Source organism: Ammospiza nelsoni, chromosome 5 (genome assembly GCF_027579445.1).
Source record: "Ammospiza nelsoni isolate bAmmNel1 chromosome 5, bAmmNel1.pri, whole genome shotgun sequence".
Classification (NCBI taxonomy): domain Eukaryota; kingdom Metazoa; phylum Chordata; class Aves; order Passeriformes; family Passerellidae; genus Ammospiza; species Ammospiza nelsoni.
In genome coordinates, this window is record NC_080637.1 from 583,089 (window position 1) to 600,077 (window position 16,989).

General features: G+C 70.2%; 1 protein-coding gene across 1 annotated transcript; it reads left to right on the forward strand.

The window, feature by feature from the left end:
• Positions 1–13,866: 13,866 nt before the first annotated feature.
• On the forward strand, positions 13,867–16,962 carry MIOX (myo-inositol oxygenase). The gene is made up of 10 exons (XM_059472789.1): positions 13,867–13,937; positions 14,892–14,954; positions 15,092–15,172; positions 15,420–15,582; positions 15,668–15,735; positions 15,825–15,934; positions 16,029–16,096; positions 16,367–16,416; positions 16,506–16,618; positions 16,722–16,962. The coding sequence occupies exons 1-10, from the start codon at positions 13,920–13,922 to the stop codon at positions 16,828–16,830; spliced, it is 843 nt and encodes a 280-aa protein (XP_059328772.1). The 5' UTR covers positions 13,867–13,919; the 3' UTR covers positions 16,831–16,962.
• Positions 16,963–16,989: the final 27 nt, after the last annotated feature.

Sequence of the window (16,989 nt, forward strand, 5' to 3'; positions counted from 1 at the left end):
CCCTCACCGCTCACAAAGAGCACCCCAAAACCTGCCCTGAGCACCTCATGGAAAGACCCCAAAACCTGCCCTGAGCACCTCATGGAAAGAGGCAGCCCCAAGCGGCTTCCTCCTGCCAGCCCAGCCACCCACGGAGCTGCCGAGCCCAGGCCGGGTGTCTGAGCAGGGCACAGGCGTGGGGTGATGCTCCTCCCTGAGCGCAGAAACGCGGAAACCACCGCGACTTCCCAGCAGCCGCGGCATCCTCTGCGGCCAGCCCGGCACCCACGGGACACCGGGACCCAGGGGACACCCACGGGACACTGATGGGACACCGGCACCTCCTGGGACACCCACGGGACACCGACGGGACACCGGCACCCAGGGGACTCCACAGGGATCAGTCACGGGATGGGCACAATGAGAGGGACCCCAGAGCCCCTGCAGTGCCACCCCTGCCATGGCAGGGACACCTCCCACTGTGCCAGGCTGCTCCAGCCCCAGTGCCCAGCCTGGCCTTGGGCACTGCAGGGATCAGGGGCAGCCCCAGCTGCTCTGGCAATGCCAGCCCAGGCAGGAATTCCTCACTGCCAAGATGCCATCCATGGCTGCCCCCTCTGGCAGCTTAAATCCCCTGGAATATCCTAAATCGATCCCAAGCTGGGTCTTGGCTCCCATCATCCAGACCATGACCATCCAGTGCTCCCTATGCAAAACTTCCAGACTCCTTCAGCCACAGGGTTTGGAATGGAGCTGTCCTGGACTCTCAGGGTATGAGGGGTGCACAGAGAAAACCCCTCAGATCCTAAGGGAAAACCCAGCACAATCCCAGCTCTGGGCAGCTGTCATTCCCAGTAAAACCCAGCACAATCCCAGCTCTGGGCAGCTGTCATTCCCAGTAAAACCCAGCACAATCCCAGCTCTGGGAAGTTGTTATTCCCAGGTAAAACCAGGCACAATCCCAGGTAAAACCAGGCAAAATCCCAGCTCTGGGAAGTTGTTATTCCCAGGTAAAACCAGGCACAATCCCAGCTAAAACCACGCACAATCCCAGTTCTGGGAAGCTGTCATTCCCAGTAAAACCCAGCACAATCCCAGCTCTGGGCAGCTGTCATTCCCAGCTAAAACCAGGCACAATCCCAGTTCTGGGAAGCTGGCATTCCCAGTAAAACCCAGCACAATCCCAGCTCTGGGAAGTTGTCATTCCCAGGTAAAACCAGGCACAATCCCAGGTAAAACCAGGCACAATCCCAGGTCTGGGCAGCTGTCATTCCCAGTAAAACCCAGCACAATCCCAGCTCTGGGCAGCTGTCATTCCCAGCTAAAACCAGGCACAATCCCAGTTCTGGGAAGCTGGCATTCCCAGTAAAACCCAGCACAATCCCAGCTCTGGGCAGCTGTCATTCCCAGCTAAAACCAGGCACAATCCCAGCTAAAACCAGGCACAATCCCAGCTAAAACCACGCACAATCCCAGTTCTGGGAAGCTGTCATTCCCAGCTAAAACCAGGCACAATCCCAGTTCTGGGAAGCTGTCATTCCCAGCTAAAACCAGGCACAATCCCAGCTCTGGGAAGCTAGCATTCCAGGTAAAACCCAGCACATTCCCAGGTAAAACCCAGTCAAATCCCAGCTCTGGGAAGCTGAAGGAAGAGCCAGGAGAATAAAACCGTTCATTTCCAGGGAATAATGTGAGCAATCAGCATACAGTAAAACAGACCCTGCCATGGAAGGGGCTGGTTCCCAGTGCCTGCTGGTTCCCACTGCCAGGAGCATTCACCCCACACTTTTCCCTGGTGCCCCACACAGCCCCACAGAGCGGGCTGGGTGCCTGGCACAGCAGAGGGACAGGGGCACACTGTGTCAGGCAGGTGGCGTGTCCATGCTCTGCATTGCCTGACACTTCCCCCACAGCTCCACAAACCAGGAAAAGTCTCTGGATGCCTGCCCTGGTCCTGGACAGCCCGTGCAGCCAGAGCAGCTCAAGGCCCTGCTGCACAGCCAAAGGCAGAGCCCTTGAGGGAGTTGAGAGCCCTTGTGTGCCCTGCCCAAGGAGCAGGACGTGGTCCCTGCACACAGCCCCAGGTCACGGGGATGAGGCTGCTCTGGGACAGCCCAGGGACAGGCGGCTCCAGCAGCACCCAGTGACCCCAGGGAACCCAGCAGGGCCTGCTCCAGCACAGATCTGCTTTCGGTTTTGTTCCCACGAACTGCACTGAGCCACGGCAACATCGCACGGAGCCAGGCTGGGAGGGAAGGGAAGGAACCAGGGAGAGCTGAGAGCCCCTGGCAGGGCCTGCAGAGGGACTGGGGACAAGGCCTGCAGGGACAGCACACAGGGAATGGCTCCCACTGCCAGAGGGCAGCCATGGGTGGCATCTTGGCAGTGAGGAATTCCTGCCTGGGCTGGCACTGCCAGAGCAGCTGGGGCTGCCCCTGATCCCTGCAGTGCCCAAGGCCAGGCTGGACACTGGGACACCCTGGGACAGTGGGAGGTGTCCCTGCCATGGCAGGGGTGGCACTGCAGGGGCTCTGCCACCCAGCCCAGCCTGGCATTGTCTCTCTGGAGACGCTGCAGAGCCACCTCAGCTCCTTTCACATCCCCAGTGCAAACCCATCCCTGCCCGACCCCAAACCCCACAGGCACTGCACTCCCCGAGGGGTTCATCCAGCATTGTGCAGCTCAGCCCAGCTTTGTTTACAGGTGAGGCCTCCAGGGATGGCACAGCCCAACCTGGCACAGCCCACGGCTCTGCCAGAGCAACCCAACCTGTACAGCAATTAGTCACCGGCAGATGAGCGCCGCTGCCCTTCCTCCAGCGTTATCTAAGCAGGGAGCGGGGTGGGAAAACAGAGCTGGAGCCGGGAATGCTGCCAGCCTGATCCCAAAAACCACAGAACCGGTGTCACTCCATGCCTGGGGACAGACTGGCACTGCCCTGGGGACAGGGCTCGGACACCTCCAGCCTGGCACGGCAAGGGGTTTGCCTGGGCTGGCACAGAGGCCACAGCTCCTGGTGCCTCATCCTGCACAGGGGACACTTCTGACTGGGCCAGCCCGGCAGCCAGGAGGGTTGGGCTGGTTCTGGGACCTGTCCCTTGCCAGGGGAACCTGGATCCATCCCCCCAGGGCATCCTGGACCCATCTCCCCACAATATCCTGGAGCCATTCCCTCCATGCAGAGGTGAGCCAAAACCAAAATAAAGCAAATATTTACACCAAAGGAACATAATTTGTTAAGTGTGAACTCTTCCCTTCCCAGTGGCACAGAATCACGGAGTGATTTGAGTGGGAAGGGAACATAAAGTTCATCTTGATCCACCCCTGCCATGGCAGGGACACCTCCCACTGTCCCAGGCTGCTCCCAGCCTGGCCTTGGGCACTGCCAGGGATGCAGGGGCAGCCCCAGCTGCTGTGGGCACCCTGTGCCAGGGCCTGCCCGCCCTGCCAGCCAGGAATTCCCTCCCAACATCCCACCTTAACCTGTTCTTCCTTTTGGCTGTCCCACTGCAGCCAAGCACATCAGCTCACAGCACCATCCCTCTCCCACACAATCCCAAATGACTCCAGGCACACGAGGGACATTTCTGCTCCCGGGGAAACTCGGGCTCTGGGATCACAGCAAGGAATGTCAGGTCCCTGATCTCCACCAGCCACCAACCAGCTGACAGCACCAGTTTGAGGATGCAGGTCCCAGCTGCAGCATCCTCAGGGAGGAGATGAGGAAGAAGATGCAGGAGGAAGCACCCAGGGGCAGGACAAAGTTGGTACAGCCACTAGCATGGCTCCTGAGAGGATGTGGAGCCTGTTACCAGATGGAATCCTGAAATCCCCCGGCACCTCCCACCCCAGCACAGTGTGAGCCCTGGGACAGCAGCTCCTGTCCACCCCAGTGCCCCAGGACAAGGGGACACTGGGGAACACAACTGCAATAACAGCAATAATAACAATAACAACCAAACCAGCACCACATGAGCAGAAAGCCCTCGGGGAACACCAAACTCTGATCCAGAGCTCTGCTCTCCAGCGTTCCCAACACACACCTCACTCCTGCTGCCCCCTCCAGGGACCCCAGGATGGGGCTGGGATCCAGGTTGGGATTGTGCATCTGAGCCCCACCAGCATCCCCCGATGGACAAACCCCCAGCCAAACCAGCATTCCCCTTCCCCAGCCCCGAGCACAGGCTCAGAACAAGCTCAGCCACAGCCGGGAGGGTGCCAGGTGGGCACAGACACCCGGGGTGGGGGGTTCTGCAGCAAAGGCCTCCTTTCCTGATTGCAGGGCACTTCACCTGCCCTGTGACGCTGCCAAAGCTCGTCTGCCCCGACAGCTCTGGGGGCAGGAACCAGAAGGAAACACGATGGGAAGAGAACCTAAATCCACAACAAGGAACACCCCACAACCACAACAAGCAACAGCATCACCTGACAGCGAGCAGGGATGTGAGAGAGGATGGAGGAACTGTGGGACATCCCACAGATCCGGGGGTCAGGAGTGGCTGAGGGAGGGCATGAGGGCCTGCCCGAGGGGGCTGGGGGTGCCTGGGGAATGGGGCTGGGGGTACAGCCCCCCATCGCAGGGGCTGGGGGTGCCTGGGGAATGGGGCTGGGGATACAGCCCCCCATCGCAGCACCGGGAGCGGTCCCGTGCCCGGAGCCGAGGATGCGCAGGGGGCGCGGGCCAGGCCGTGCCCAGGACAGCAGTGCCCCCCCAGGCCCAGCCGATGTTTCCGGAGCGGTGACAGCCCGCGCACGGCGGGGGAGGGAGACAGACCGAAAACACCCAAACCGTGAACGCGCCGGGCCGCGCAGGGGCGGCTCCGGCTGCCGGCAGCTGCTCGGGGGCCGCTCGGAGCGGCGTCACGGCGGGCTCGGAACGGCCCGGGGCTGCCCGGCCCGGCACCGGCCACGGCCCCGCGGCCCCGGGACGGCTCCGCTGCCCCGGCCCGGCTCACCCGCACGCCCGGGACGGCCCCACAGCCCCGTCCGGCTCCAGCAGCACCCTGCACCGCCGCCCCGCGGCCCCGCGCCCACCGCACGGCCCCGGCCCCGCAGCCCCGGCCGGGGCAGCCCCGCGCGGGCCCGGCCCCCCCGCGTCGCTCCGCCGCTCACCGCGCTTGCCGGGGTCGTATCCCACGAGCACGAAGTAGTCGGCCAGGCGGGCCATGGCGGCGGGGGCGGCCCGGGCCGGCCCCGGGGGCCCCGCGAGGCCGCGCTCGGCTCCTCAGGGCGCCGCCGCCCGCCCGCGCCCACCGCCCGCCGCCGCCGCCATCTTGGCCCCGCGCGCACCGCGCCTGCGCCAGCCCCGGCCGCCGCGGGGGGCGGGGCCGCGCCTCCCATTGGCTGCGGGTGGGAGGGGCGGCACCTCCCATTGGTCGCGGGGTTGGGGCGGGGCCAAGAGCAGAGGAGGCGGGGCCTGATGGGGAGGGGGCGGGGGCGGGCCAGGGGCTTCCCCGAGGGGGGGAGGGGGAACGGAGGGTCCGGGAGTGGGGGGGACACGGGGACACCCGGGGTGCGGGGACATCCAGGGGTGTGCGGGGACATCCAGGGGTGTGCGGGGACACCCAGGGGTGCGGGGACATCCAGGGGTGCGGGGACATCCAGGGGTGTGCGGGGACATCCAGGGGTGCGGGGACACCCGGGGTGCGGGGACATCCAGGGGTGCGGGGACATCCAGGGGTGTGCGGGGACACCCAGGGGTGCGGGGACATCCAGGGGTGTGCGGGGACACCCAGGGGTGCGGGGACACCCAGGGGTGCGGGGACATCCAGTGGTGTGCTGAGACACCCAGGGGTGCGGGGACATCCAGTGGTGTGCTGAGACACCCAGGGGTGTGCGGGGACATCCAGGGGTGCGGGGACATCCAGGGGTGTGCGGGGACATCCAGGAGTGTGCGGGGACATCCAGGGGTGCGGGGCCATCCCCGAGTGTGTATGGACCCCTCAGGTGTGCACGGCCACGCGTGTGGGGACCCTTTGGATGCGGCGGGACACCCCCCGTGAGCACAGACCCCCCTCAGGTGTGCACGGCCCCCGGGGTGCCCACAGGTTGTACACGCCCCCCACTGCACAGTGTTCCCCTGGAAAGGACCCCCGCAGGTGTCACCCCACTCGGATGTGACCCCACACACAGGTGTGACACCACACACAGGTGTGACCCCACATAGACGTGACCCCGCACACATATGTCACCCCACACACAGATGTGACCCCCAGGACACGACCCTGAGGCTCGGCGTCCCCATCCCGCGGTGTCCCCGCACTCGGGGCTCCGTGCCGCCCCTGCCCCAGGGACAGCGGGGCCCTGCCCTGGTGTCAGCCCCGGTGTCCCCGCGGCGTCCCCGGGCAGGGACGGCCCGGGCCATCCCCATCGCCGGCCCTGGGGGGATCCCGGGATGCGCGGCCGGTCCCGGCACCCCCGAGCGGGGTCCCCCCGGCACCCGCACCCGCACCCGGCCGGGGGTGATGCAACCCCGCCCGGCCCTTGCGCCTCCCGCCGGCCCCGCCGCGTGTCGGGACATGTGCGGCGTGTCGGGACACGGCCGGGACACGGCTGGCTCCGTGCCGGGACACGCTGGCTCCGTGCCGGGCACGGGCACCGGCCCCGGTAGAGACCCGGTCCTGCGCTGGCCCCGCTCCGGGCAGGGCTGGCCCAGGGCGGCTCCTGGGGACACCGGCGGGGTGGGCCAGCGGTGACCGGGGGTGGCACCGAGCCGCAGGTGTCCCTGTGCCATGTACCCATTGCGGCACGGCTCGGCCATCGGCCGGGTGCGGCCTGGCAGCGGGGTGGCCGTGCCCGTGTCCCCATGTCCCCGCATCCCCGTGTCCCCATGTCCCCGCATCCTCGTGTCCCCGTGTCCCCGTGTCCCCGCATCCCCACTTCCCCGCATTCCCACGTTCCCGCATCCCCGTGTCCCCGTGTCCCCGGTAGGAGCCACACCCGGACCCCCGGCTGCAGGGATCACGGGGGGCTGTGCGGGCACGGAGCAGGGGACACCCGCTGTGACCTCCTGGGACAGCGACAGGGACGGGTACCCGGCAAAGGTGACAGCGGGGACGTGGGACCGGAGCGGTGCCGGAGGCTGGGAACGGGAAAAGCGGGCTGATCCAGCCTGGCAGCGCCCGGGGCCGTGCGGGTGTGACTGTCCTGTGCCAGGGTGGGACGGGCACGGGGACACCGCTGGGGTCTGCACCGGCGGGGGCGGGACCGCGGGGGTGGCACCGACAGCGCAGGGATGGCGCTGACACGGCGGAGATCGGCACTGACCCCGCAGCGGTGGCGCTGCAGGGACCGGTGGCGGCGGGCGGTGCCGCGGGCCGTGGTGGCAGCGGTGACGCGGCAGCAGGGGCTGTGCGGGACCCGCAGGGGCAGCAGCGGGCACAGGGAGCGCAGGACACGGGCACGGGGACGGGAACGGGGCACGGGGACGCGAGGCACGTGCAGAGCCCCGTCGTGCCGTGTGCCCGGGATCCTCTCGGGAAAGAGCTGCTGCCGGGGACGCTGGGGACGCTGGGGACACTGGGGGTTGCTGGCGTTCCTGGAGATGCTGGGGACACTGGGAGCACTGGGGACACTGGGACACTGAGGATGCTGGTGACAATAGGGATGCCGGTGACCCTGGGGACCCTGGTGACCCTGCCGTGTCTGCAGGCTGAAGGAAGCGGTTCCTCCCCTCTCCCGGCAGCTCCCGGCCGTTCCCGCGGCCCGCACACGGAGCCCGATGTCCCGGGGTGTCCCGGACACGGAGCCCGATGTCCCGGGGTGTCGCTGTCACCGCTGCCCAGCGGGACGCGGCTCCGGGGCCGTGTGAGGCCACCTCGGGTGTCCCGGCGGGCCCAGGGATTGGGCAGGGACCGCTCGGTTTGGGGGTCCCGGCTGTGCCCCCCGGGAGTCCCAGCAGCAGCCAGGGGCGCTTTTTGGGGGGCGGGTGACCGGAGCCCGCCCTGCCCCGGGGCCTCAGCCAGCAGGCAATTAAGCTAATTAAAACTTCTCCTGGGTTCCCAGGGCCGGGAGCCAGCGGAGAGGAAGAGGGAAAGGGAAAGCGCTGCCGAGCCCGGGGACAGAGGGGGTGACCCGGGGACGGCGGCTCCCGGTGCGGGTCCAGCTGTGGCCCGTGCCGGGGTGGCCGTGAGGGGACAGCCGGAGCCAGCAGGGCCGGGCAGGGACAGTGCAAGAGGCGCCAGGGATGGCGATCCCTGAGGAGGAGGAGGGCAGGGAAACTGGCCCTGCCCCTGCTGTGGGCCGGGGGCTCAGCTGCACCCCTGCCGTGTCCCCAGAGCCCCCTCCTCGTGCCCAGGCTGCTCCTGGTGACACGGACCCTGGTGACCCTGACCCTGGTGACACGGTTTGTCCCCGGGGGTGACAGCGGCTGGCCCTGCCCCGCGCGGGGACCCGCACAAGGGGAGCCCGGGATGGCGCTGGGGTCGCTGCGGGGGCGCTGGCGCTGCGCCGTGCCGGGTGACAGATGTCACCTCTGTGTCCCGGACCCCACGGGGTGACACCCGCGGGCACAGCCCTGGGGACACCGCGGAGGTGGCGGCGGGCTCGGGGGTCCCAGGGTGTCCCGCGTCCCCCCGCCCGCGGCTCTCGGCCTTGTTTCCAGCCGGGTTTTCCCTCTCGCTGGGTTTTCCCTCTCGCTGGGTTTTCCCTCTCTCAGCCCGGACCGCGGCAGGGATTCCCGGGGGTCGGGCCGGATCCAGCCGTGCCCCCCGCCCCGCTCGGGGCCGTGTCCCGCCGCCCCCGCCCGTTCCCCCCGCGCCGGGATCAGGTGCTGCCCCAAATCCCCCCGCACGGGGCCGGGTGTGTGCAGCCTTTGTGTCCCGATAATGCGGAAGAATCCCAGCGATTCCGGGCACGCGGAGGCCCCCGGCCCTCGGCCTGGGGAAGAGGGGGGAGCGGGAGCCCCCAGCCCCGGGTCCGGGCCGGCTCGGGCTCCTGGGGGTGCTGGGGGGTCTCCCCCGCTCCCCCCGGACCGCCGGCTCCAGCAGGGTGGGGGTCCCGGCCGGGGGTCCCAGCGAGGGGAGCTGTGGGGACCCCTCCCCTGCCCAGCTCAGAGGCAGCCCCCGGGAGCCCCCCGGAACCCCGGGATCCCGGTTTGGGGGAGCTGCTGCCCGGCAGGAGCGGGGCCGCTCTGATCCCTGCGGATTTACATTCCTGAGCTGTTCTGCAAGGCGCCATGTGATGCTTTAAACACGGAATCAGCCCGGGCAGGACCGGGGGTGCTGCTGCCCCCCGAGGGGGCGCACGGGGCTGTCCCTGCTGGGCTGCACTGGGGGGCTCTGTCCCCCCGGCGTCCCCGCAGGGCAGGGGGTGTCGGGGTGCCCGGGGGGTGCCAGGGAGGTGCCCGGCGGTGCCAGGCGGGAGGGCACGGCCGGGTTTGGCAGGGCACGGAGCGACGTGGCACGGGGCAGCGCGGACCCGGCCCGGCCGGGGGGCTGCCCAGACCCCCCGATAGTCCCAGTCCCGTCCCTCTGCCCCCCCAGCCGGGTCCCCCAGCCCAGCCCGGCCCGGCCCGGCCCCAGGGCCGCTCCCCAGCCCCGGCCCTGCGCCGGCAAGGTCCCGGGGGCAGCGGTACCGGGGTGAGGTTCGGGCCGGGCTCGGCCCTGGGCTGCTGCGGGGCTGGGGAGGGGCCGGGGAAGGTGCGAAGGCTGTGCCGGGCAGAGGGGCGGGGGGCAGTGCGGGGTCTGGGAGGGGCAGTGCGGGGTCTGGGACGGACACAGCGGGGCCGGGGCGCTGCGGGACTCGGGGGCTGCGGGAGCGGTGCCGGGAAGGTGCGGGGCCGGTGCGCGGCCTGGGCTCCGGGGCCGGTGCGGAGCCGAGGGCGGCGCGGGGCTGCTGCCGCTGCCGCTGCCGCTGCCGCTGCTGCTGCTCCCGCCCGCGGCTCCTCCCGTCCCGCTGGGCCCCTCCCGCCCGCCGGCCCCGGCGATATTTAACCTGGGCCAGGGCGGGGAGCGGCAGCGCCGAGCGGGGACGGAGCCGAGCCCGAGGCAGCGCAGCCCGGTCCCGGTCCCGTTCCGGTACCGCCGGGACCCCGCGCCGCCCCCGCTGCGGCACAGGCAGGGAGCGGAGCGGGGGCAGCACGAGCAGGGGCCGCCACCCCGAGCCGGAGCCGGAGCCCAGCGCGACCCCCGCGCCGAGCCGCCCTCCCCGTGCCTCCCGCCGCCGCCGCCGCTCGTCCCGTCCCGTCCCGTCCCGTCCCGTCCGGCCATGCGAGCCCCGGCCCCGCTGGCGCTCGGTTGCGTCAGCTTCGCGCTGTGCCTGCTGGAGCTGCCCCACGGGCGGGCCCTGCCGCCGCGCAGGTGAGGGACCCTGCCCGATCCCCGCCCGATCCCTGCCCGATCCCTGCCCGATCCCTGCCCGATCCCTGCCCCCATCTCTGCCCGCACCCCTGCCCCGCTCGTCCTGCCCACCCGCACCCCCTTTTCCCGCACCCCCTGCCCGCCCCCTCCCCGTTCCCCCCGGAATGGGGGCCTGGGGGGTCCCGGGGCAGCGTCTCCTGCAGGGCCCCCACCCCGGGGACGCGGTACCGGGCGGGGGGTGCGGGGTCCCGGCCCCCGCCATGGGCGCTGGGGCCAGGTGTGCCAGGCGTGCAAAGGTGTGCCAGGTGAGCCAGAGCCGCGGGGGCTGGCACACGCCGGGACAGGGATTTTCTGTGTGCGGGATCTCGGGGGTGCCCGGGGCCGCTGTGGGTGCCCGGTGGGGTCTCTGGGGCCGGGCCGCCCCCCGTGTGACCGTGCCCACCCCGCACGTTCGGGTGCGTGTCCCGGCTCGGGGAGCGCGTCCGGACCGGCCCCGGCGCCCGGGGATCCCCGCCTGGCTCGGGGGGTGCGGGGGGAGCGGCCCTGGCACCGCCGGCCGTGGGGGGCACCGGGGCATCCGCAGGGCACCCCCTGCCATGGCTGGGCTGGGGTCCTGTGGGGCACGGGACGAGGGTTAAAATGGGGAGAAATATTAAAAAAAGGGAAAAGAGAAGGACGGGACTGAGAATGGGACCCAAAGCTCCGAGTTCCTTGGAGCTGAGGGGGGGTCCCCCGAGGAAAAGGCGTCCCGGGATAGGGGCACTGAGGCCGGGGCAGCTCTGTGGCCCCGTGGGGGTGCCCGGAGCCCCCCGCGGTTACCGGGGCACGTGGGTGCGGGGCAGGGCCCGTGGGAACGGAGCCGGGGGGGCTCCGGCGGCTGCCCGGGGGTGTCGTGTGTGCGGGACACGTGTCCGTGTGCTCGGGGTACGTGTGTGCCTGCAGGTAGAGGCTGCTTCCTCCTCCTCCTCCTCCTCCTCCTCCTCCGCCCCTCCGGAAGCGCCGGGCTCAGCGGCGCCCGGTGCCCCCCGAGCCGCAGCCGCGTCCCCCTGACCGCGTCCCTTCTCTCCGCAGGGCCCCCCCGGCTCGGAGCCCCCCGGAGCGGATCCCCGCTCTCCCCGGAGCGCCCCCGGCCCCGCAGCCCGTGGGGACCCCGCGGCACCGAGCCCCGGTTCCCCGGCACGGCCCGTGGGCCGCCCCCCGGCACCGCCCGCCCGCCCCGCGGCCCCCGCCGCGGCACGGCCGGCGCCTCGTCCTGCGGCACCCCCGGTGGGACCCCCGGTACGATCCCCCCCGGTGGGACCCCCGGGCCGGCCGCGGCCGCCGGCACGCCGGGGCGCACCTGGTGCGGGTGGGCTGCGTGCTGGGCACCTGCCAGGTGCAGAACCTGAGCCACCGCCTGTGGCAGCTGCGGGGACAGTCCGGCCGCCGCGACTCGTCCCCCATGAACCCCAACAGCCCCCACAGCTACGGCTGAGCGGGGGGCGCGCCCCCGCCCCGCGGGACCCCCCGAGCACCGCCGCGGGCTCCTCCGGGCGCCGGAGCCTCCTGAGGGAGCACCGGGGCGGCCACGGATGGACAGCGGCACCGTGGGACTGCTGGTGGCCCGGGATGACCAACGGGATCCATGGTGGCCCGCGGTGGCCCCAGGGACCGGCGGTGGCCTCACAGACTGAAGGTGGCCTCACAGACCGGCGGGGGCCCAGAGCGACTCACGGCGACCGCTGCTGGCCCGCGGTGACTCTCGGTGGCTCAGAGTGGCCCCTGGTGGCCGGTGCTGACCCGTGGTGGCCCGTGGTGGCGGCAGTGGCCAGTCGGTGCGGGGCAGGTCCAAGGGCCACCGGGAATCCCGCTGACCGCAGCAGCACCGGAACCTTGTGCAAGACGCTCCTGCTGACTCAGCATTCCCGTGCGGGCCGTGGCACCCCCAGGGCACCCCCAGGGCCCCAGCCCTTCCCCAGGGTGACACTGGGGCTGTGGGACCCCGCAAGGACAGGGCACGGGGACCCCGCCCGGTGGGACGGGGATGTGTGACCCAGGTCACTGTCCCACCCCCTCCTGGGGGCAGCTTGAGCAGCCGCCCAAGAGCAGCAGCCCCACTCCCTCCAGAACAGCCCTGGCCTTCCTGGGGCACCCCATTCCCACAGGAATGTGCCTGTTCCCCCAGCGCACCCCATTCCCAGAGCACCCCAATTCCCAGAGGAATGTGCCTGTTCCCCCAGAGCACTCCATTCTCAGGAACACCCTATTGCTGGGAACAACCCTCTTCCCAAGAACACCCTCTTCCCAAGAACACCCTATTTTCAGAGAACCCCCATTCCCAAGAACACCCCATTCCCAGAGCACCCCAATCACGCCAGGAGCTCCCCAGCCCCCATTCCCCAGAGCACCAGGATGTCCCCTGGGTGCCACACGGACGGAGCTGTCCCCGGGTGTCCGTCCCCTGGGTGTCCCGGGACTTCCCAGACCCCATAGAGCTGCCGAGGGGCGCTGGGGGATCCCGAGGCGTGTGGGGGTCCCCAGGCCTTTGTCCCCTCCCCTGGGTGCCCCCGCTGAGCCTGGGGGGTGCCCGACCCACCCTGGCCCAGGTCGCAGCTTCCCGGGAATCCTGGATTGTGTGGAATAAATAAAACGTGTGAGGAGGAGCTGGGCTGGGGCGTGGTGATCCCAGGGGGACGGGAGCTGGGATGGGGCACGGTGATCCCATAGGGAAGGGGCAGGGATGGGGCACGGTGATCCCAGGGGGATGGGAGCTGGAATGGGGCACGGTGATCCCATAGGGAAGGGGCAGGGATGGGGCACGGTGATCCCAGGGGGATGGGAGCTGGGATGGGGCACGGTGATCCCATAGGGAAGGGGCAGGGATGGGGCACGGTGATCCCATAGGGAAGGGGCAGGGATGGAGGGTGGTGATCCCAGGGGGATGGGATATGGGATGGGGCACGGTGATCCCAGGGGGATGGGATATGGGATGGGAGCTGGGATGGGGCACGGTGAGCCCATAGGGATGGGATATGGGATGGGATATGGGATGGGGCACACTGATCCCCTGGGGATGGGGCAGGGGGTGGGCAGGGGGCAGCCGTGTCCAGGGACAGGCACTGAGCCCCTCAGGAGCAGGAGGTGACGGGTGGGGGCTGTGTCCGCAGGGCCGTGGGGACAGACGTGGGGACAGTGGGGGCACACACATGTGTGTCTGTGCCTGTGCCCACACGTGTCTGTGCCTGGTTATGCCCACACGTGTCCATGTCCGGCCGCGTCTGTGCCCTGTCCTGGCCGTGCCCACACGTGTCCATGCCCACCCGTGCCAGCCCGTGCCGTGTCACACCCGTGCCATCGCCTCCCCGGGGCAGCGCCATCCCGGTGTCCCCGCTGTGTCCCCAGGGCCGGTTCCTCTCCCCGTGTCCCTGCGGGGTCACTCGCGGCCCCACCCGGGGGTCCCCAGCTCGGGGCCGGCCCGGGGGTCCCCAGCCCCCCCCCCCCCCCCCCCCGGCGGGCGGGGGTCAAACATTAACCGGGGCGGGTTAACTGGTCACCGATTGTCACCCATTGTCCCCGCGGCGCCGGGCGGGCCCCCCGCGCCACCCCCGCCATAAAAGCGGGGCTGAGGCGGCCGCCCCCAGCCCCGGAGCCCCCAGCCCCAGCATGAGCAGCCTGCAGGAGGTGAGCGGGGCGGGGGGCTCCACCGGGGGGGGACAGACACACCTGGGGGGGGACAGACACACACACCTGGGGGGGGGGGGGCGGCACGGGACAGACACACCCGGGCCACCCCAAACCCAGGGACAGAGGGACCCCTTGGCGATGTCGCCCCTGCTGTGGGGTGCCCCCCCACCCCACCCCAAAGGGTCCCAACTTGGGGGGTCCCGAGGCGACAGGGAGCTGCCCCCACCCTGGGCAGGGTTGTGGGGACAGGGCCAGCCCGAGGGGTGTCCCACAGCACCCGTGGGGCTGGGCAGAGACCCCCAACAAGGACCCCTGGACCGCTGTCCCCATCTAGGGACAGCCGGGGCTGGACCCCCCCAGGGATCGGGGATGGCACCCCCAGATCCGTCTGTGCCCCGGGGGACAGTGTGTGGTGATCTGTGACACCATGTGACACCGTGTGACACGGTGATAGATAGTGTGCGATAGTGTGTGACAAAGTGTGACACCGTGTGACAAAGTGTGACATTGTGCGGCAGTGTGTGATAGTGTGTGACAAAGTGTAACAGTGTGATCCCACACGACCAGGTCTCTCCTTGGCGCCAGTGTCCCCCGTCCCCAACCTCCTGTCCCTGTCCCGCAGAGCCTCGGCCAGAGGAGCAGGACAGGACAGGACCCCGATCCCCTCTGTCCCTGTCCCCATCCCGGGGGCAGGATGGGACCCCTGATCCCTCTGTCCCTGTCCCCTGTCCCCATCCCGGGGGCAGGATGGGACCCCTGATCCCTCTGTCCCTGTCCCGCGGTGCCCCATGGGACCCCTGAGGCGCTCCGGTCCCTGTCCCCTGTCCCTGTCCCCGTCCCTCGGTCCCCACGCGGGTCCCCCTGAGCCGCTCTGTCCCTGTCCCCCATCCCTGTCCCCTGTCCCTGTCCCTCGGTCCCCACGCGGGTCCCCCTGATTCCCGTTCCCCGCAGGGCCCCGACTCCTCCGAGGAGCCGCAGCCCGGCAAGGCCAAGAGCGAGTTCCGCAACTACACCGTGAGTGGGGGTCCCGGGGGGCGGGGGTCCCCAGCCGGGCGGGTCCCGCGGCTCCGGCTGTCCCCAGAGCACCGGGCAGGGTGCGGGGACACGGGGGGAGCCCCCGGAGCGCCCCCAGCCCCGGTGCTGCCCCGCAGGAGGGGAAGCTGATCGACCGCGTGTACAACACCTACCGGCTCATGCACACGCACCAGACCGTGGAGTTCGTCCGCAGGAAGGTGCGAACGGCCCCGGGTCCCCCGGTGTCACCCCCTGTCCCTCGGTGTCACCCTGAGTCCCCCGGTGTCACCCCCTGTCCCTCGGTGTCACCCCCTGTCCCCCGGTATCACCCCGGGTCCCCCAGTGTCACCACAGCGGGGGTGTCCCAGCCCCGCCGCCCATGCCAGCCCGTGTGGGGGCACCGAGGGGCACCGGCCCCCGGGGCTGGCAGGGGATGGCGCTGTCGCCACGTGTCGCCGTCCCCAGAGCGCCCAGTACGGCTCCTGCTCGCAGCGGAGGATGAGCGTGATGGAGGCGCTGGAGCTGCTGGACCAGCTCGTGGACGAGTCGGACCCCGACGTGGATTTCCCCAACTCCTTCCACGCCTTCCAGACGGCCGAGGGGATCCGCCGGGCGCACCCCGACAAAGGTGGGGCCGGAACCCGCCCTGTGCCCGCCCTGTGCCCCGCCGGGTGCCCGGCCCGGGGGTGACACGGCCCCGCCTGTCCCCCCAGACTGGTTCCACCTCGTGGGGCTCCTGCACGACCTGGGCAAGGTGCTGGTGCTGTTCGGGGAGCCCCAGGTGAGCGGCACGGCGGGGAGGGGGCTCGGGGGGTCCCCCCGCGGCCGGGGAGCCCTCGGGGGGCGCTGTGACCCCCGTGCCCCCCGCAGTGGGCCGTGGTCGGGGACACCTTCCCGGTGGGCTGCAAGGTGCAGAAGTCGGTGGTGTACGGGGACTCCACCTTCCACGAGAACCCCGACACCAAAGACCCCCGGTACAGGTGAGCGGGACCCCCGGGGGGTTGGGGGCTGCACCCCCGGCCCGGCTGGGCTGCAGGGGGGGGTCCAGCCCCTCAATCCCCACCCCATCCCCAGCACCGAGTACGGGATGTACCAGCCCGGCTGTGGCCTGGACAACGTCCTCATGTCCTGGGGCCACGATGGTGAGTTTGGGGGGCTGAGGGGAGGGTTCCCTTCCTGGGGGCAGCACCCCCTGCCCTGAACGGGGCTCTGGTGCCCCCCGGGGCTGTGCTGAACCCCCCCTCCCCACTGCCCCCTTCGCATGGGCTGCAGCCCTTGGCGTGGGGCAGGGGCTGCTCTTTGGGGGGCTGCAGCTCCTGGGGCGGCTCTGTGACTCTGGGGGGGCTCTGCACCTCTCGGGGTCCCTCCCCGGTGGGGGTCCAGCCCCTCCCCACGCCCACCCCCCTTTTCAGAGTACATGTACCAAGTGATGAAGTTCAACAAGTTCGCCCTGCCCAAGGAGGTGAGCTCAGCCTGGGGGGAACTCGGGGACCCCCGGGGGGTTTGGGGGTGCGGGGGGAGCACCCTAACCCTGCGTCCCCCCCACGCCAGGCCTTCTACATGGTTCGCTTCCACTCCTTCTACCCCTGGCACGCCCACGGTGACTACGGGCACCTGTGCTCGGAGGAGGATCGCCGCATGCTGCCCTGGCTCCGCGAGCTCAAGTGTGTGCCAGGGGGGGTCTGGGGGGGTCTGGGGGCTCGGCCGGGCCCCCCGAGGCTTTGGGGGGTGCAGCCCCCCGCCCTGACCCCCCGTTTGCCCCTGCAGCAAGTTCGACCTGTACACCAAGCAGGAGGAGCTGCCCGACGTGCAGCAGCTCCGCGCTTACTACCAGGGCCTCATCGACAAATACTGCCCGGGGCAGCTCTGCTGGTGACGCCCCCGTCCTGCAGGGGGGACCCCCGAACCCTGCTGAGCCCCCCCCGAACCCTGCTGGGACCCCTAAACCCTGCCGGGCCCCCCACAGCACCCCCAGACCCTGCCCTAGGGCTCCACAATAAACCTGCTCTGCTGCACCCCCGTGCCAGTCCCCCTC

Bases quoted from the DNA above. Each gene is read 5' to 3' on its own strand.
- MIOX (XM_059472789.1), top strand. The intron at 15,583-15,667 runs GTGGGGCCGGAA...CTGTCCCCCCAG, and splicing joins CCGGGCGCACCCCGACAAAG to ACTGGTTCCACCTCGTGGGG. The intron at 16,619-16,721 runs GTGTGTGCCAGG...TTGCCCCTGCAG, and splicing joins CCCTGGCTCCGCGAGCTCAA to CAAGTTCGACCTGTACACCA.